This window comes from Chaetodon trifascialis, chromosome 9 (genome assembly GCF_039877785.1).
Source record: "Chaetodon trifascialis isolate fChaTrf1 chromosome 9, fChaTrf1.hap1, whole genome shotgun sequence".
Lineage (NCBI taxonomy): Eukaryota > Metazoa > Chordata > Actinopteri > Chaetodontiformes > Chaetodontidae > Chaetodon > Chaetodon trifascialis.
Genome location: NC_092064.1, coordinates 13,947,055 through 13,968,751, shown reverse-complemented (window position 1 = coordinate 13,968,751; position 21,697 = coordinate 13,947,055). Strand labels below are relative to the sequence as shown.

Sequence of the window (21,697 nt, the reverse complement as noted above, 5' to 3'; positions counted from 1 at the left end):
TTGCAGCTGCCAAACGGCGCAAGGATTGCTGGCAAAAAATCGCCGACTGTGTCAATGCGTAAGTTAGTGCCATTATAATATTACTTCCCCACTATGACTGCACTTGTATATCCTTATTATTTCAGATGCAACCCGAGTGGAGCAAATCAAACATAAGTATAAAAATATACTTCAAAGTGGTCAGTACGCTTACTATATCTTATACATGTAGCATATGTATATGTAGGCCTACATGTTGGAGGCTATATACAATACAATATACAACGGCAAACATCCCAGGGCTTAGTCTACATTATGCAAATTACACATCAACCTTGCTTACCTGCGATGTCATAAAAGCCCTCTGATGCATTGCGTGGGCAGGTGGCCGGGAAACACCACGAATGCATCGACAAGCTCAGTCAGGGCCCCCGCGACTTTATGAATAGCAAATAATTGATTAATGGCATTTTATCTGTGGCTTGCTTGTAACCCATCCAACGAGGGATTTAAAGACATCATAATAATTACAAACATCACTAAGAAATATATTACCTGTGGCAAAAAACCTCAGTGCAACGCACACTGTCTGCGGGACTGTCAGCGCGTGGTTGCGGTGCGTTACATTACTGATGTAAGGCTCCAGCAGCTGACAGATGTATTGTAACCCCTCTCCAGAAAACCTGTACCTTTCGTACAGTGATTGTTCAGACAATTGAACGGATTACAGCGATCTCTAAATATTCTCTCGCGCCTGAGTGCTCTTCGCACAAGCTGTGCACCAAGATCCACCGGGTTCTCATAAAACGGACAGGCCATTTTCCAAGAGAACTGATTGGTCAGTAGGTGGGGCTTTTATACCTGCTGAGCTCTTATCCTGAACTTATCCTGCTCCGGAGCAGGTTAGGTGTTCAGCATAGGTTACCATGGCAACGTAGCCCGATAGAAAGTAAGCCACCTTTATGGTACCGAAAAGCCAGGGTTAAGCCTGAAGTTATCTCGCTAAGCCGTAATCCAGCTTTATGGTACAGGCCTCTGGTCATGGTTTTGTGTTTTGTTTGCAGGCATCACACACACTTAATTCATCCACACTCTGCAGTCATTGCTGACCTAACAGACTGACATTATTATATTTTATCTAAAGTTGATGGTAAATGTCATTTTAGAAACATGATAATCATCTGAGAAGTCTTTCAGCTATTTATCTGTAAATGTAATTTTGGTAAAAGTTTTAACCTCATCTATTCATTCCCAAACACCTTTGTTGTATTAAACACTGAGGCTGTTAACAGACTGAATGTTCACCAGCACAGCTGTTAGTTCAGAGGTTACGGTGCTGAAAATGAACCACACTGTCCCGTGTTCAACTAAGGGTCCCTCTTGCTGAACACAGGAAGTTCAAGACATAAGAGGCTGCTACAATAAATCACCATTTCACAAAATCACCCTTGTGCCTTTAAAAGTTGACGTGCCACATCCTGTGCTACCTTTGCAATTTCCAAAGTCAAATCCCCAGTCTCCCATGACAAATGTATAATTAAAATACTTTCTTTTGTTTTCTCTGCCAAGTGTTTGAGAAACCTAGAAACACTACACATGCACGTTCTACCCACTCCTCAGGCGCATGTAACAACAATCATTGACCTTAAACTGACACTGTAACAACCAGGTTTATGCGTTTACAATCTCAAAAATGGCTTGGCCTAGAGAAGAACTTCTTTTGTCATTTGAATTGCTCAAGTCACCTGCATCTGTTCCTCTGCTCTACTAATGTCAAAATTTTACTATTTGCTAACAACACAATTATTTCCACTGGCAGCTATGGGCCTATGTACTCAGTTTTGGTCCCCATGTTTTAAAGAAAAGGAAAGAAAAGAAAAGCTTCAAAATACTGACTGCAACACCGTGGATATGAATCTTTTTTTTTTTTATACAAAACAAACGTACAAGATTTTCATACATACATATAAATGAATGGTTTGGTCATTTCGTCTTACTTAAAATTCATTTTAATATATATACTGTATATATTTACATATTAACTTAAAATTCTCTAATACCCAATGTAAGTGGTTTTCAGCTCATCAGCCATTCCTGTTACCCCTTTATGGACTGTGGTTGACTGTCAGAAGTGTTGTGACCTGGGTCTCTGTCAGCAGGGCAGGGGATGGCAGACAAACGTGTCCCCTGCCCGTCCCTGATGCAGCAGTCACTCCTTCTTTCACCGCTCGCCAACAGAATAGGATTTTTTGTCTAAAGTGAGAACAGTTGACCTAAAAGGATCCTGCACAAAAAAAAAACAGTTTGGTTCTTCACAAATACAGTAAGTGGCAGTACCCATTAGCTTTTCCAAGCAACAGTTCTCTCTTAACAAATCTTGTGTGTTAGATACAAATACTGATATGCACAAAGAGCTAGTTTCCTAAAAGAGAAATATTTACAGAATTGCAGCATAATGAATGGGATACACTGTATGCAATAACTTAGTTTTCAGCCAGTTTGATTACACATTGTGGTTCAGTAGAGGCCAGTTCACAGGTTAAATAGAGAAGAGGGGGATCAACCTCTCCCTCTGCACACACCACTTTGTTTTGTAGCCATAGACAGTGTCAGCGTGACTGTCTGTCATATTGTTCCATCTCTGACAAACTGCGATAGAAAATACAAATCCTTACAAACATTGTGTTTTTAAAGCTACTTGTGAAACAAAACAGTGCAATAGGTGCAAGCGCGCCAGTTGTTGACCCTGTAGTGGAGCTGATTGGATGGATCGCTATAAGAAGGGATTCGTTGAGGAGCCTCCTGCTGGATATTGTGCAGATGGACCTGCACCCTGGAAGGAAACAGAGACAAAAACACATGATCAGAAAAAGTATTGTTGATTCATTTTTTATTAAAAATGAATCAACAGTGGTGATGCAATCCATGGTCTATTCAACTGAACTAAAAAGGAGCAACAGGGTGACTGCCTAACCTCTATCAACAGTAATCTTCATTCCTCTATGCAAAACTAATTTCCTCTACAGGAAATCATGCCATGTAACCCTCTTACTAACCAGGAAAGGGTTGCTAGAGACCATAGGTCCAGCCATTGCCTGCCCAAAAGGAGTCACAACTGGCTTGGCCGGGCCAAAGGCTGGAAAACCTCCACCTGAAACACATATATATTGTCATTTAGGAGATGGGATGGAATACAAATTAATTGCAGCAACAACAAATCCAGAGGGACTTCTTCACTCATGTGCAACAGCCTGACTCTAATCTGACATTCTTAAGTTAAGAGCGCAATGTGACGACGTTCTCAATGCAGATAAGTCTACGTCAATATGAGCTACACACAGACACACACCGTTGGGTTGCTGGGGATATGCAGGAGGCTGAGGGAAGGGAGCCTGGCCAGGAAAGGATTGCTGGAAGGTTCCACTAAAGCTGGTGGGGAGGTTGTAGGCTGCAGCATTCCCGAATCCAGCTGGCATGCTCATGGAACCTGTGCCAAATGACACTGCAACAGAGCAGGACAGCAGCTGGTTAAAGAAGCCTGTACATTTACAGGCATAGGACAAGACAACCCATCGCTTCATGTTATTTTCAAAATTATGACTTTTACAGTATAGCAAGACTTTTACAGCAGACGCACAGACACAAGCCGATAAAATTTTAGATTTCACAGAAGCTGGCACACATCAGCAGAGAAAAATCATTAACAACAGGTTGTTACAAAGCACGTAACAAAGTTAAACTTGAATGAGTGAGAGGAATGACAACTAGGGATTACAGAACAATCAACAAGAAAACCAGAGAAAAAAACAAACATTATCGCTACACTGAATTAGAAAATAGATACATATCAATGACACTATGCAGTGGGTTTGGTTACCAACCCTGTAACAGGTGAATAACTGCACACGTGATTCTGTAATCCATAGTGTGGCTCACAGTGCCAAAAACTGTCCATTTCACTTTTCCCCTCTGACTTCTTCAGAATCTCTGTGTGTGTATTTGTACAGTTTAAACACATGCAAACTTAGATTAAGGTGACGAGCCTTAAGAAAAAGAGAGGGATCATCTAAACAAGAGTCAGACATGAGGCTTCAACACTTGCAGTGAGTGTAGCACCAGTGTCTGACCTCTGATGAGCACACAGGGGCACAATATTCCCACAGTGCAACAGGTCGAATTGAACTGTGGGAAGTAAAAATGCTCCATTCAGTTCCCACTGAAGTGTTAAAGACTCCACAGTTTTCAATATCTTACAGGGTTTATTCATTGAATGAAGCATTTTATGACACTACCAAGATAATGAATGACGAGATCATTCTTTGTGCAGTTAGTTTTAAGACTTTAAAGTCTTCAAAAAGGCAGAGAGCTTATGCTTCTTGCCAACTGATAAAAGGAAAATGTTGAGGATGCAATTAGGAACCCAGAAGAAGGTGCACTGCCCTTGGCCTGGATAAAATGATACCTGTTATTTAGATAGATACAACAATCGTGCCATTTTTATGACATGATGACTCTGAGCGCCCTCTTCATATGAATGTGACTACACTGATTTCCAATGCAGGCTCGTCATATTCAACTCTCTCTGAGTTGATGTTTATTTTGTCACATTCCTATTTCTGAGCGTTTCCATTAATTTGTACCTCTCCAACATTTTCCTGATAGATTTGCAAAGGGAGCCAGAAGGCACTGCCAGAGCAAGATGCGGGATAGCAGAAGGGAAGCAAGGAGCACAAGGGAACCTACCAAAGGCGGGAGGATAACCCTGCCCATGAAGGACCCTCATCAAGCCTGTCCAGCATGGTAAGAGCAATCAAAGGGACAACTGAGTCTCCATTTCTGCACCTCACTGCCTCTTGCACAAGCCAGTAAATGGCAATGCCAGTCCTGCTGCCCAAAGTGTATTCCGCACTTTTTCATGTTATTTTTCGACTACTTCCCTGATTGGTTGCCTCTGTGTCTGGCAGTATGATCACAGGCTTATATAATGCTGAGGCAGCCTGGGCAAAGGTTGCCACTTTGGGTGTACAAGGAAATTGGACAAATAATACATTTACTCTACGATAACACTTCTGCATTTTGCCCCCCACATAAAATGATATTAATCTGCACTATCGCACTCACTGAGCAAGATGATTGGGTGCTACGTTACGTACGAGAGCTACTCATGCACAAACACACACAAACGCACCTGCGGCTGCTGCTGCCGCCGCCGCCATATTTGCTGCTCTGCCATTGCTCTGGAACGGGTTGGTGGGAGCTGCTGCTGTGGCAACTCCAGCAGCTACAAACGGATTAGTTGACTGAGCTGTAGGAGAGAGGTATCAAGTCACCAAACAGGAGGGTGAAACAGAGCAGCAAAGCTCAGGACCTGATCATGGCTCAATTCCTGCTCACTAATTAAGATTTGCATAGAGTCCTGAGCAGTAAGATGATAAGGATTTCCTCCCCAAAAAACGCAGAAACTTTACTTTAATCATAATTATTTCAATTTGTAAGCACAATTAGTGCAAACCGTCACTCACCTCCAAAACCTGGAGCCATGCCAGGCAGGGTCTGCTGTGCTTGTGTTGTGGACACCCCAGTCTCTGGGCCAAACATACCCCTGCAGAGAAACACAGTCAGCACATAAGCTCATCAGGAAAGCCAGCAAAAAAGAAGACGAGAGACCACTGAACAATAAGGGCCCTCTGAAATCTGTCTCAATTTTTGCCAGATTCCATTATATTTTTTCCCAAATTGCATGTTTTCCCTTCTAATTGTTCTGAATTCTGTATTCTATAATTCATCACAGCACATTTAGTCATCAGAAGGCGTGTGTAATCGTGTGATAGTCACTGATTTAGACTTCGGGACCCACTATAGCAGGTGTGTGTGTGTTTAGTGCCTCACCCTTGTGAGGTGCTGGTGGTGTTGTAAACACTAGTGGCAGGGGCAGGGGAGCTGAAGACGGTATCAAGCTCAGCTAGAGCAGCATAGCGGTCCCCCCCTGCTGGCACTGCTGGCTGCTTCGGAGGCAAACCGCCCGCTCCTGCTGCTGCTGCTGCGGCTGAGCTCACCCCACCAGGGATGCCACCTCCTGGAACAGAAGCACATGACAGCAGAGCCGGGTTCAATCCACCTTGACCCAACTAATCCAGGAGGAGAATTCAAGTTTCAAAGACACAAATCAAAAGGTCCAGAGATAGCTGCCATAATCAACCTATTCAAAACAATGGGGAGCAAATGTTCAATCATTAGGAAAATTTCCATTTTCTAGCACAGAAATACAGTTTGTAATACAAACAATATAAAAAAGTACCAACCCAGTACAATTCACAGATGCTCGAGTGCCAGAAATCTGACCATGAGACATTAAAACGCTCCAATGAAACGAGCACATATAGAATTCTTTAAAGCAATTTCCACCATGTGCAGTGGCCTGTCGTCTTTATGCAGGCTGGTTCAGCAGCACTGAGATCAGGGAGACAATTTAGAAAAAAAAAAAAATGTTAAGGCCATCTCAATATACATCCAAGCCTCGGCTAAGGCAAAAATAAAGTGATAGAGAATTAGAGGTTTGCTAGAAAATGTAAATCAGCCCTGTTTTGAGAGAGACTATGTCTGTCCCTGCACTGTGAAGAAGACTCAACACAATGTTTTTAGTTGGGTCAACTTCTTTTTTTTTTCTCAACCTCTATCCCTAACATTGAGATCTATGAAACAGGCTAGACAGGAGACGTTTACCTTGCTCTGTTTTGGCAGAGCTAAACACGTTATCCAGGTCAGCCAGGGCTGCGTATCTATCGGCAGGGACACTAGTACTCTGTACAGCGTCTCTGCCAGCTCCTGTGGAGTTACTCTGGGAGGAGGAACTGAAGGATCCAAAGTCAGCACTACACGATTTGGGGAAGTTGTCAAAATTTGCAAAATTGGCATTTGCTAGTCCCCCTGAGGCGCTACCTGCATGAGAGAGAGAGATTAAAAAGTCATAAGGGGGACCTCGATTGTTGGTTTTGAGCAACAGCATTAATAGGAGGAGAGGGAGATAAGAAGCTCCACGGAGGGTAAAACTGGGGTGGAGTCAGGCTGGGGCTGGGACACCTTCATTACCTATCGGACAGGTAGCAACACTTCTAAAACATGTCCTCTGCAACAGTGCACTATGCTCGCTCTCCATCAGCCTATGAACTTAAAGGACGCATAAAATCAGCATGTATTTGTGTTAGAGGCACATGGTGTGCAGAACAGCACCGTCTGAGTGCCTTGGTTACATCTCAGTTCAGCACCATACTGTGGATCAAGGCTGTTACAGAGAAAAACAACCCAACATGTATTAACGTTGACATGGAAAATATCTTTAGTCTGCCAAGCACCCTGTAGGCATTACTGAGCTCTGTAATCAGTAGACTGTCACTGTCAACCAGATCTAAGATTGTTACTGGGTGAACAAACAACTATTACACATTAATCATTGTTCTTTTTATTTCGAAAACAAAGCCAAAACTCAAAGACAACACACGTGCACACCCTTTTTTCAGCCTGTTCAAGAGAACGTACGCACTGTCGAGGCCTGTGTGTGTCATTTGTTTTACACTAAATGTTTATATTTAACAACCACACTAATTCAAGCACTTCCTTCTATCGTAACATTCAACTTCTGTTTCAGGGCAGATATTGTGATCAATTTCAGGACAGACTCAGAGTTTCTGCAACAAACTGAGATTTTTTGGAATGCAATAAAAGGTGTGATACATAATACTTCACAATACTTCATACTTAACACGGCACAGCAAAAAGATTTTGTACTCTGAGCTAACTCAGCAAAGTCCTTGTGATCCTGAAGAGGAGAGATGACACTGAAGCCACCACGCCAGTTAAATCTCAACCAGTGGTTTATTTGCATTCCAAGGAATATTGTTTTGATGGCTACCTTTGGCTCAGGGAAATGGCAAACGGCAGAGGATCAGTCGAGAGCACAGGGACAGGTACAATCTTGCATGCAACTGTTGAAACACAGGTTTATATCTGCTAAAGGTAAATACCTTTTCAAGAAGTAGCATGCGCACAAAATACTGGGAGATCCTACAAGAGAACACTAATTAGCATTTAAAGAAGCACCTGCCATTAGCAGATATAAACCTCGCCTGAACAGTGGTCCAAAAGCATCAAAGGAAAGTTGAGAGCCTTGAGAATACCAGGCACACCTGACGTTCAGCTGTTGTTTCCTCACACCTAAACCTGCTCCTCATGATGGGCTTAAAGTAAACCCAGAAGCTTGAAAGAGCAAATATTCCCCTTTCCTTTTCTGGAGTAACAGTTGAAATCAGTGGCAGTTATATTTTTCTTTTATTATTTCTTACATTAACATACTGGATTATGAAAAATGTACTTATCATAAAGAAGTGCCTTTAAGCATATAGCGGTCCTGTGTTTCCTTATTGTTAGGAATTACTAAATGATATGTTAAAAACAGCACAGTGACTGTCACATTCTCTTTCTGTTCTGTTTTTATTTCGCATGGTTCTCATGCCCTTCCATTTGGGCTCTTCTCCATAGTAGTTCTCAACCATGACGGCAACAATCGAAGCTCATTGTCCCTGTTTTCAACCGGTGAGATTGTGAAGTGATTCAGAGCCACAGACAAAAAGAGCTACATGCTGAAACACACATCACATCCAGAGAGAGGAGGACCAGAGTGACTACACATTAGAGATGGTGGAAAGGGTGAAAGCTGTTGAGAGGGCAAGCCCAGAGAGACTTACTGTGTGCTCCCTGGCGAGGCAGAGCAGTGGCAAACTCACCCATACTGCGGCTGGATGAAAGCACAGTGAACGCTGGCAGCCAAAAATCAAAGGGGGGGGGCGGAGAAGTGGGGGCAATGAGCAATGTAAGACAGGACGGAGAAACAAAAGAAAAGACATCAACTAAAGCAGAGGTAAAAATCAAAAAGCGTGAGGTTTAAGCAAATCAACGGCTGCTGAAGCAAACGATGAAAAACACAAGACAGAGTGGACAGCTTAGGCCGGATAACACAGTCAGTCAGTGTCTGTGAGAAAAGGATTATCTTACAGAGTCACCAGAGAGAGGGGAGCTTAATTTATCCATCAAGCAATAGGCATACTAAAGAGATCACGGTGCAGCTCCACATGAGCAAAGCCATCAATCTAAACCTCCAGCAGGGGGCACTGAAGCACAAAACATTTTTCTGGGACTGGGGGTGGTGGCTTAATGGTCAGTTTGTGTACAGAGTCACTGTTTTTGTAAATATGAGAGAGTGCTCAGGTAAAGACAGTCAGCCACTTACTGCTGAGTAAATACGGAAATAATAAACGTTATGTTTTGCATAACATGTATATTTTACATGTTATGTAAAACTGCATGAAGGGCTCTAAAGAAAATATGGAAGTTACCACACAGGTAAGATGAGGTCAACAGTAAGAATCTGTTACATATTTTAAGACCATAAAAAAACAAATTAAAATGCCAGCTTTAAGAGCCCGACATAGATTTGACTAAATCACACCAGTGAGCATGAATTCTAACAAATCATACATCATTCCTCCAGGTACATCGACAGTGTGGTCACAGTGTTACAGCAGCCATACATCTTTTGTATTGCAGGTCCAATAGCACTATAATCATCTGCCTACTGAGTGCATGATCTTTCCCTATTTTACTTTTATCTCTGAAAAAATAAGACGGATTCAAAATATTGCATAATCTAGATATATCGGTAATATTGCCCAACACTCACTTTTAAACCTTAAGTGTAGTAAGTGAACACTACTCTGGTGTACAACTGTCACCTGCTCTTTAAATACGGGTTTATCGTTGATTTTTCACACCGCTGGGTACCTGTGTGAACCTTGTGGTTATCATTGTAAAATGAAGCTTTCGAAGTAGGTCAGACAGAGATGTGCTACAAGTGGTGCACGGAGTGAATGCTTCCAGCGTGCTCTGTGTCCTCTGAGTGTTTGACCTAAGGCACACACCATGGAAATATAACATCACGTATTCAACTGTAACCAAGGACAATTAGTTCAACTGTTCTAAAGAGATTTCGCTTAATTTCTTATAAAATTAATCTGAACTACTGAAATGTCATGCAATGCAACCGTCTGGTGAACAGAGGTCTTTCAAATCTGACACAGATGAAAGGACCCTGGACATATGGAAAGGTTTGGGAAGCAAAGGATATGTGTTATAACAGTTAAAACAAAAACACCAATAAATTTGGTGACTTCACAGAAAACATGACTAACAATCTGCTGCATGTACATAGGCTGCTTGTGTTTAGTCATTATATACATTCTCAATACACGTGTGTACATAATTATACAAGCTCATGTCTTTATGTCCAATGGGGAGAACTTGCTCTACCTGTATTTGAGGGATGGAATGGGGCTTGGGGTGCGGAGGGGAAACCACCTGTCGACGCAGAAGTGCTCCCGAATGCATCAAAATTAGCAAAGTCTGCATTTGCGTTGGCATTCTGTGCTGCTGGAGGTGGTGTCAGGATGAGGTTCAGACAGACAGATGAACAAAAAAAACAAAAAACAAAACAATGAGTGGAAAACAATGGAGAAGATAATAACAGAATGGATATATACATACAATGATAAAAGGCACGGACTGCAAAACAAATACAATGGATTATGTGCTAAATATGAAAGATAATCATGGAGTGGCATCACATAACAATGAAATGCAGAGAGGCTTAAAAAGGCGGGCAAAATAGTCTGATGTCTGGACTCGCATTGGAGTGTATGCGTAGCACTACACACATCATTAATCTCAGAGGTGTACATCTGTTCTCATGTTTGCAGTGTGGAGATGTGCAGATGTCACTTCAGTCACAGCATTAAGGGTGAGTCTTGATGGCCCTTTGAAGGGGAAATGAGAGGACATTATCCTCCAAGGGAAGCAAACACTAATAGCCCTAAGTTACAGACATTAGTAACCATGGAGATGTGTGTTCATTTATTGCACCTCTGGTACTATTTCAGAATGTATGGCTATGTTTTGCAATCATGGAGGCACATGGCGGCTGACATTTAACAGATTCTGCATGATCCTGAACTTCTGCCAGAGTCCTTTCGAGGCATTAATTTGAATGCAACATCAATCAGCGTGCAGCTGACTCTTAAAAACAACTAAAGCATTTACATGGCTCTAACAGTATTTGACGTTTATCATTTGTCATGCTGTTGTCCATTTATCCCATTTTTACTCCAGACAATTGGGGTTATTTCACCAATAAACACTTTTAACTAGTGACCAAACTGAAACTGGGGAATAAAAACATGCATGCACTCAGCCCTCCCCATGCTCCTGGTCCTGTGAAACAACATTAGGACAGCATTATCATGACTGGAGCTGCTGCTCATTTCCTGCATTCCCTTACTGCTTTGGGCCTCAGCAGATCACCTTCCTGTGTTAAGATCATGTTGACATTTTTAGTATTTTTCTGTCTTGTCAGCTGGCGAAATTCCCTGCACAGCATTAAAACACGAACATAAAGATGATGTTCCAGTGTGTTTTTGCCTTAAGTGTATTGCTCAATCATTCATTTGTTTGTTTCTTACTTGTGTGGCTGTTGAAATGTGCAAAGTTAGCAAAACCGGAGCTGGTGCCTGCATTCATGTTGGGCGGGGCAGCGAAGATGTCTCCACCCAAATCACTGAGGAGGTCAAACCTCTTCTCATGGAACTGTTGCTGATGGGTTTGTCCACGGCTCACCACTGGAGACTGATCAAGACAAGAGAGGGATTTGAAAAAACTGCAGGTATGTGTTGGTCAGCATGCAGATACATGTGCATGTCTGTGAGCCCCTGAATAACCTTAACAAAAACACTAAGGAAGACAAGAAATAGGTATTTTGAAAAGGGTCCAATAGCTGCATCTTAATGTTAATACTGTATCTTTAATTGTTTTGAACAGTCAGTTATTTTTAGCAAGTCATTTAATTAACCCTTGATGGGTGAGCCAAAAGTTCTTGCAATAATTCCAAAATCATCATGTGAACGTGTGTGTGCGCACAAAATAAATCTCACCTGATTAGGTGGGGTGTTCTTGTTGAGGTGTAAGGAGGGGGCCGACTCCCCCAGCAGGGATTTGAGTGGTCTAACCTCTGGGGTGCTGCTGGTGCTGCTGTTTGAGGAGCCAGAGATGGAAGCATGGACGGATGCCACTACCTTGGCCTGTTCAGGAGGTACATACCTAGAAAACGGTTCACATTACATTCATTACTAGATGCCAAGCAGCTGATAAAATATGTCACAAGAAAAGAAAAAAAGAAAATCTACCTTCAGAAATATACAGTTCAGTTTAGCACAATGTAATTTCAAATAATTTAGGTAGCTGCGGCATGATTTATCCCACCAGATGCTTGTGGCTTATTGGAAAATTTAATAATATGTCCAGTAAACTAACATAATCTTGGGTTTTCAAAATAATGGTTTTGCAGCCTCTTGGCAAAACAAATGTGCAAATCCAAATGTGATAACAGGGAATGTTTATTTGGGTGCAAATGTGATTCACAGCCAGCAGACAAGGCAGACAAGACAGTGGAACCATGACTGGTGTGTGTATTTGTGTCTTTGAGGAAAGGCCTGAGCGAGAATGCCTGTCTGCAGCAAATGGTGGCATGTGAAGACATGCCTTACTCATAGCACTCATTCTGACTTAGACTTTGGAGATTAAGAGGTGACAGAGGCACTAGTACCTAAATTCGCAAGTGTAATAATCTAATCTTTGACTATTAACTGTTAATGATGAATTACGGAAACAGTCTAACTGCATAAACCAACAGTCTCACAGAATTAACAGACTTTTGTTGACCAACTGCAATTTGCAAATATCAACATGACATGAACTTGCCTGCTCTCAATAGCCATCACACTCAGCAGTCACAATAAACCAGGAACAACCATGCTAGATCTCATGCATACAACCTATAACCTCATGGAACAGCTAGATCTTGCGCATAGAGCAGCTTGACTGTACTGACCTACATTCTGTGCATTTAAAGAAGGTTATCTGGTGGCTTGCTCGAGGCTAACTGCTATGAGCTGCCTGTGAGACATTCCACACCAGAGAGGAGAAAAAGCACAAAGAAAATCTACATGTCTGTGCAGTGCACATTGCCAGAGGATTGTTCATATTTTTGCACTGCTGGCTTACCATCTCTTCTTCTCGTATTTATCTTGAAGGAACTCCTTGACTTTCTGTGGTTCTCTGAAGTCTGGTATTGAGGAGGTTCTGTCATCATAAAGGCCAAGCCAAATCTGCTTACACACCTGGAACAGAGTACCAGTGCAGGTGATTTTTGGTGGAACATGACTGTAGTGCACAGGGCTAAAAATGAAAGCAAGGCTTATCAACCTTTTTAATTAAACTGTTAAGCCCAAGGGACATAGTGGTACAAGGAAATGAAACAAGCCACTCATAAACAGTGATGATACAAAGCCATTTAGTGTGGGTGAAGTTCAAGAGTAATGTTTTAGACTGATTTGTCATGTTTGGAGTTGAGGAGTCAAACATTAGTTGGCCCCGACTTTGGAAACACAGGTTGAACTCAGTTGCTGGGTGAAAAATGAGTCTTCGACTCACCTTTCTCTGGCCTTGGGTTTTGGATAGCATTCCTAAAGTATTTGCTTAATCCTGTGAAGAGAGATTTATAGGCTTCATGCGTGTGTGCACTCAGTTTTAGGGTGCTGCACTGTAGATGAGGCAATGGTGCCGGAAGAGAGCTGGCTCTTATGTTGTGGAAACACTTCTGCTGCTGTTATTTCTTTAGGTGCATCTGATGCACATGCACACACACTCTTTTTCTTTCTAATCAGTAGAATTTTGAGACTGTGGCTTTGAAAATATACGGAGCACCCTGTTTTAATCATTTTTGTCTGTGGTCTCTGCAGACAGAAAAAAAACCTTGAGGGCAGTAGTATTTATACAGCAGCCTTGAAGGATATTTGCATCAGCTTCAACCTTGAGTCTCCTGCATGTCTGCCTGGCCTACCACTTTGCTACAGCTTTTAATAGGCCGTGCTTCCCAGGTGGCATTGTTCTATTTCATACTCCGTTCACCAGAAATGGCTGTTGAATGATGACACCCTCTGGTGCCTCTGTGTAGCACAAATGTGTAGTGGTACTCTATCTGATCATGATGGACAGGAGAGAGATTTGAATGACAGATGTTTCATAGAGACTTTCACCTCAAACTATTTACAAAATTGCAATGTAGTTGAAAATGTTATCACACAAATTTCCATATGATGTCATTTCTGTTAAACTGTACATACTGTATTTGCAGTAAACTGCAATGTAAAATTGTAAGGAATATAGATAGGTCATAGAATAAAATTTATGGTAAATCTGGCACAAAAAAAAAAAAAATTTTTCAATACAATGCCTAAAATGCTTGCATGAGAGAATAACTAGGTCATTGAAATTTACTACATCTTTTATGGCAAAGCTCAGTTTGGAAGAGACTCACATCCCGGATACATCATCAGCTCATTAACTTGTTCTGGTGAACATGAGTGAACAATTGCCTCCTTCCATATCCAGTAGATGCAGAACATCATAATGATCCCGACAAAATCCTCTTTCTGGCCACCTCAAGTAGTCACAAAACATTCACTGGCCTTCCACTGTTAGTTTGGTCTCCACCAACTCCGGTGAAAATATCTGGGTCTTGTTTGGCTTTCTTCACCACCTCATTGTGAGAACTGTGTTTGCTGTTTGTGCTGGCCGGGTAGTGTAGAATATTTATTTGAGTTTGTCTGCTAAAAACAGGTGTCTGATGCCACTGAATAAAAAGGTTGATGAGAGCTACAAAGTTCAACCAAGCAGCAAATATTTGGGTGGTAAAACCAAACCAAAAAACTAAAGGCAGGTAAGCGTTCTGTAGAGGGACACTTTCACATTACACATAATTATTAAATACAATATCGATATAAGAGTCATTCATGTAATTTTAAAACAGACAGCAAATTCAGGATAAAACAGCAATGAAAAGCTACACAGGCAGTGTGTGAAAGCAAACCTTCAAAAGTGGTGGGAAGGTGACCTCAACCTTAACAACTGTGAAAGGGCAGACAGTCGCCATGCCTACCTCATTGCCATGTTTCTGTAGGAACTCGATTTCCTGTTGCGTGAAGGTTGTCATGGAGATGGACTTGACTCTGTGAGGTGGATTCAGTCCTCGTCTGTAGGTGGACAAACGGAAACGATTTAATTTTAAGACTCGTACATGACAACTTCATCTGGACAAACTCTAGCTCCCACCTCTCAGGAACAGGCCATTTAATTACAAGCTGACTGGCTGTGTGCGTAACTGGGGCGAGGAAGACGGCATTATAGAGAGAAATGACAGAGCCAAATAATGACAGAGACAAATACTGACAGAGGAAGAAAGGGTGAAGGGCAGAACAAAGGAATTGAGTGAAACTCTCTCCAAACTGCGGTTGTCAGCAGAGTAAAAGAACGAGCGAGCTCCCTTAATATAGAAACTTCCATTATGGAGTGACACCCATTAGCCCACACAAGCCTTGCTAATTTTCCTGAGAAGGTCACAGCTCATGCCACGATGACCCAAATTAAAAATGCCTGCTAACTGTAATAGTTGAAAAGAGCCATCATTAGGCTTTTATATTAAGCTCCAGGGCTGCTTGCCTCAGTATTTTTTTCCTGGATCCACTAGTAAGTGAAAACTGATGTAGTGCTGGCTTCAAGGTCACCACCTGTTTAGTCTGTGAAAGTGACCAATCAGCATTTAGCATGCAAGCAGGATGTTTTATCTGTGACCAGAGTGTAACTGCTGAGCGTCACAGTCATTTGAACAGGGAAAAGACAACTTATTGCTGTGCAATCTATGTAGAGTTGTGTATAAGAGTTTCCTATATTAAGTTCTTGTTGCTAAACAGTGTTACAGTCAGTCTTACAGAGAGTGTTCAACCATTAATCAATGAAAGTCATAAGTATATGCATTGGACTGTGAAGAAACAACCCCAACAGTGACATTTAAAAACATTTACAGTAGCTTAAGTGCTAATCAATCAGTGGAATTAAGTATGATTCATCAGTCAACTATCATTAAGATACATTTAATGTAATTCTTCAAAAGTGTCCTTTGACTCCTTGTCCAAACCGGCTGCACAGCAAAAGCATGGCAGCAGTTAACAGCTGCAGTCAGTGTCTGCAGTGTATTCATTTATCCACTGTACTGAAATATACTCAAAAGCATTTAGACAGAATTCATAGCCCAATAAACAATCAATGTTATTACACATTAAAGTCCTTTAAACATAACCAAATACAACCCACTTTGACACCTGTAGGTGGTAACAGCAAATGCAGTTTAATAGTACAGGTCCCAAAATTCTGGAGGCAGAAAAGCAAACTACTGCTGTATTACTGGTCTTGACTGAGGACATACTGCTGGCAATCAAATACTCAAGTTTCTCAAAACTTTCTCTCAGTTTGTCTGAACTGTTTGACTTTTTGCCAGCTTGTTTGAACAAGCAGCCGTTTCCTTTCCCATTCTTCGATACCTTCACACCACAATGAACACTGACATTATAAGGCTTACTGCACCCTCAGCCCTTCTTCAAGACACCCCAGGGTGCAGCAGTGCCCACTTTAGGAACTAGGGAATGAGATCCACTGTGACACAATTACAAACACAATCTTATGCACATACAGGACTCAGATCCTAAAGGCAGAGAAATATGAGACAAGACTGTTAAATTATTCACTGCTGGAACCCCTTACAGAACTTGTTCTCATCTCCTCCCATGCCTTACCCATCCACCAATCAGCTGATAGAATAAAGCAGTCACAAATTAGTCTACACAGTCACAGTGTGTGTGATCAGCCAAGTGGCTGTGTAAACTTACATTCAAGGACACAAGACTGAAAGCAACAAGAGCCACCATGCTTCTATTAGAAAGCTATCCATATGCCCTTTAATGTGGAGTAGATCCATGGTACTAGGGCTATTTCTAGGGGCAACACTTTATCAACTTTAGCCTAGTTAAGTCATGCTGGTTTCACTTTCTGAGAAGACAGTTAAGGCTGAAATACCACAACCATAACAAAAAACACCTCAATACAACTGCTATATTTCAACATTTACAGGATTTTATAAACTGGAAACTGGCGTTTTGAGGCTGTTCAGACAAAATAAGTTGAGTTGGACTAAAGTAAAGTTCTTACAGTTTTTTTTGACAAATCAGTAAGAGGCAAATGTATTGCTTAAAAGCAACAATCAAAAAACTTGTCAGAAGTTAAACAGAGTATATAATGTGAGTGAATTTGAGTTTAATGTGTTTTTCAGCACCCTGAGGTAGGTGACTGATCAGATCCCACTCTCATGAAGATGAAACTAGGTCAGATACAAAGAAGAAAGAAAGCTCTATAACTCTTCTGCTCTAAATATGTCTGCAGCATCTCCACCCAGTTGTCCAACTAAGGAAGTCTGATACTGGTTGTTTTGTTTATGTTAAATTAGTGAATTCTATTTAACCTTGTCAATAAGGGGAATGCAAATAGGGGAACATCTTACAAGCAGGGTCGTCTTACACCCAGGCTGTGGTGTACAATATAACCGTCAGGTGATTCCTGTGTTCTGGTTTCCAGTCTGGTACTGAGCCCAGAGACACAATGTTATGGCCCTACAGTAACCAACAACCCCTATTTCTGCAGGACACAATAACTTTACAATTGTGACAGTGTTCAGTTGCAGTTGGATTATATCTGTAGAGAGCATTAAATAACAGTAGTAATTATTAATTAAGTAAAATAAAGAACTAATAAAATAGCTTCTTGTGTCACAATATTGTACACATCATAAATGTCAGTAACGCAAAGATGAATAATTCAATTAATGCACTACTCTGCCCTCGTGACAAAGTTCACCTATTTTCACAGTATGTCTGCTTGGCACAGTGTATCAGAGAATAGTATCACATATTGCACAGTAAAATAATTATGATCTGGTCCCTACTGTACATCAGACCAGCTCAGCCAGGAAAACTGAGCTCATTTGCATGCTGCAACCGCTCCAGGGTGACAGAAACTGGCAATGTTAAGTCTCAAAAGCAGAGGAGAGGCAAAGCATCATATTTCATTTTTATGATGTAAGTCTCTACAAGAGGGTTGTCTTTTACATCTTCAAGAATTTAGTTAAATACATTTTATCCCAGAAAATGTCGGTGCTTACTTTTCATGGTTCACTATCCAATCCAATGGCATTTATGTCAAATTACACCCTGACCAACTCCAAAGAGACAGCACCTTTTGCAGCAAACTTTTCAGAAAATCGGGGGCAAGGGAAAACCAAACACGCTCAGTTATAAAGTTCAAGTCGTATCTGTTAGCTTGCCGTTGATTTCATATTATCCAGGACATTTGGTGTCAGTGACACTTCCCCACCTCTGTCATGCTCTGGTCACAGTTGAGCCCTGTTTACTCAGGGAAATTTAGGCCAAGTGGGGTTACTTCCTGCCACGAGTAATCCTCCAGTAAGAGACATTGAGAGTGGTGTTCCTCCTGGGAACGCCTCCACCTTCATAAGGAATGTGTTTACATAGTGGATTCCAACTGCCCATTAAACACCACAGCTATGGGGGAGACAGTTGTTATGCAGTAGGTAGCCATGCCCCTGCCATCACCTCCAAACAATTGAACACATTTACTGCCCAAACCGCAAATGGAAAAGAAAAGTGCCAACAACTTCCCTGATTGCCTCAGCCGTGCCTCTACCTGTCAAACGCACTGTTAAAAAACTCAGTTTGATCCAGCAACGTAATCTCTCAGGGTAAATGCAACATGTATGCACAGATGATTATTTGTGTTGACAGGTTTTCCTTTGCTTTCCTTGAAGAGGACAAAATAAAGCAAAGACTACTTTTATTCACAGCAGTCCTAGTGGGTAGTCAAGACCGTAAGCAAAACATTACATCAAGTCTGAGCATGAATCTCCAGGCGCTCTCTCTCTCACAATTGCCTCTCTAGAATTAAAAGGAAAGACAGAGGCAGACAGTGACCTCTCTGCCACTTCCTGTGGCACATATAACAGCACATGCTGCTGATGTAGCAGCATGGTGGGGCCATACCACTTCCTGAGCCTACAATCACACCAGGCTTCCTGCATACATCAGACAGACATCAATCCTTTCAAATCCACACTATTCTGCTGGGTAGACTTTTCCATTGAAATTCCACACAACATGTTTTGTCTTGAGGAAAAGTGAGTAAGAAAGACAGCAGGAGAGAGAGAGAGAGAGAGAGAGAGACAGAGAGAGAGAGAGAGAGAGAGAGAGAGAGAGAGAGAGAGAGAGAGAGAGAGAGAGAGAGAGAGAGAGAGAGTTGTGGTTTGAGCTAAAAAGAGCTCAATTAACTCATATTGCAGAGTTTAATACCACAGGGTGGGCAGATGGGAAATTCACAGTAGAATCCCCAATGCAGACCCACTGGTGAAGTGACATGGAGAGCAAACACACCATTAATCTCATTCTTTTCAATGCTACAGTAAATAAACTTCATGTTCAAAGTGTAAATAGCAAACACAGTCTGCATGGCTTAAAGTCACAAAAACTAGTCAAACAAGGGCTGTATTTGAGCCAAAGTCTGAGGGACTAGCAGAATAAAATTGTGTCAAAGAAAGCAGAAAGAAAGAAGGCAACTAATAAACTAAAAGTTCATCTGAGGGGATTTACTGAGCCACAAATAATTTCATTTTCCATTGGAGGATTATTAGAATAATCATTATTCGCAAATGGAAAATGGCAGGGTGATTTCCATAAAGCATTTAGAAGGACCATTACAGGCTGCTGACAGTGTGAATGAGCAGAACAGGATGGACGAATGAACATCTTATCGAGTTACCTGCTAATGGCCCACTCCCAGTTTACTCTTCTCAAATATTTTCATTTCCAAGGGCTTGACATAATTAGACGTAATTTGTATGTTTACAAAAACCAAGGCAAACTATTTGTGAACAAAGATGGGACTTGGTGAGAAAGACAGGACCGGCATTCTTGATTTAACAAAGTCGAGACAAAATCATACCTATGATGACATGTTTTTCTTCAGCGGAGTGTGATGTACATATGCACATATCTGCACAATGTCATGCAATATTGATTAATAGAAGACAAATATTTCCTCCAAGTTGCAGATCAATCTGTCATTTACTGTGCAATACTCAAAACCTTTAGAGATTCATGTAATAAGTTGTCATTGTGGCATTACACCACTTTGAATTTCTTTCTAAATGTGGCCAGCATCCCAAATACCCACAAAACAAAACCTTTTTAACATGCAACATTTGACAGCTGAATTGATGTGGGATATCTTTAGCTGAGTAAGAAGAAATGGAATGCTTCACTAATCCCAAATCACAAGCTACAGATGCTTGGTTACACAACCACACAGCAGAGCTTTAAGTCAGGCAAATGTTATCTAAAGTCATAACACCAGGCTGCACTGAAACCGACAATGTGGTATATTTTCTTTCTTTTCTTTTTTTTTAAACTAAATGGACGAACTACGGACCTGAGTGAATTCGCACAGAAAAAATTGGTCAATTCTTGCTAGTATTTTATCAGAGTACATCTGGAGATCTACTACTCCATCTATCACAAAAATTGATGACTGGACTTGATACCACAACTGAACACGGGCATTGCATTATCAGTCGCATCTCAGCATGATGTGGCTTTTCTACGCCCCGGTGTCTACCAACATTCAACAACGAGCGTACTCAGTCATATTAAAATCAAATTAATAACTCCCTACATGGTTCTGTGACTATAGTAACAAAAAGCTACATAATACAAATTCGTAGATACAACATGAAACCTCGACCGACATGTTATTTAAAATACATCATCGTGTGTATTTGTATTGGACGGTATAACGTTACCATAACCAAATCAGTTAGCCGTTAGCTCAGTTACAAGGTGGTGTCTCAAAACGTTGCCAGCAACTGGTTGGAGCAGCTGGCTACTGGCTTAACTGTAGACCTAGCTTGCAAGTGTCAGATAAATTCAATGGTTAGCACTGCAAGCTAAAGTTAGCTAGCATCTACGGGTGGTTGCTACATTAGCTTGCTGTGCGGAACATTGACACCTCGAAGCACCCCGCCCAACAGCTCGGCAAGACAATGTCAACAGCTAAACTCACTCTGGCACAACTGGATACCCATCTACCGCTAGCTAAGTTAGCACTATTTGGCTAATTGGCTTAGGTTGACGTATGTAGCTAAAGCGTACCAGACGTTAAATCGTGTGCGCCACAGCTAAAGGTCACTCAGTAACTTTAAACTTACAGGATGCCAGAGCATGAGGTACATACGAAGGAGCCCACAGTCATATTGGCATAGGTTGGGCCGCGCTGGTCGCAGTCAAAGCACTTTCTGTTGGGAGGCAAACTCGTCATTTCTCTCAGCATCTTCAGGTGTTTCTCCTCCTGTTTTCGTTTCGCACTCGCCGCCATGGTAAGGGATGCACAGCGGGATTAAATAAAACCGGGGGAGACTAGAGGGACAGCTACAACTAAAACAAAGAGCTGTGCTTTTTAACGGTTGCCTACCCGTGCTAAAGACAGAGAGGGAATGGGTAGGTGGCTCTGTTGTCAGGGGGGGCCTCGCGTCTCCTCGAACAAGGAGTTTGAGGCGTTGGATCGCTCCTACTATCGGAACAAGAGGTTTGATGCCGTCGACTTCCGCCTT

The 21,697-nt window shown here is 41.7% G+C and overlaps 1 protein-coding gene across 12 annotated transcripts; it reads right to left on the bottom strand.

The window, feature by feature from the left end:
* Window positions 1–1,965: 1,965 nt before the first annotated feature.
* agfg1a (ArfGAP with FG repeats 1a) lies at window positions 1,966–21,665 on the bottom strand. 12 transcript variants are annotated; one of them, XM_070970447.1, is made up of 14 exons: window positions 21,296–21,665; window positions 15,077–15,170; window positions 13,141–13,256; window positions 12,012–12,177; window positions 11,544–11,706; window positions 10,339–10,458; window positions 8,721–8,792; window positions 6,703–6,918; window positions 5,869–6,055; window positions 5,502–5,581; window positions 5,168–5,284; window positions 3,329–3,481; window positions 3,036–3,130; window positions 1,966–2,812 (listed from the first exon to the last, which is right to left on the bottom strand). In XM_070970447.1, the coding sequence occupies exons 1-14, from the start codon at window positions 21,460–21,462 to the stop codon at window positions 2,753–2,755; spliced, it is 1,806 nt and encodes a 601-aa protein (XP_070826548.1). In that variant the 5' UTR covers window positions 21,463–21,665; the 3' UTR covers window positions 1,966–2,752. The 12 variants fall into 12 exon arrangements, with proteins under 12 accessions (XP_070826548.1, XP_070826550.1, XP_070826549.1 ...); XM_070970449.1 differs by having other exon boundaries at window positions 8,760–8,792; XM_070970448.1 differs by having other exon boundaries at window positions 10,339–10,455.
* Window positions 21,666–21,697: the final 32 nt, after the last annotated feature.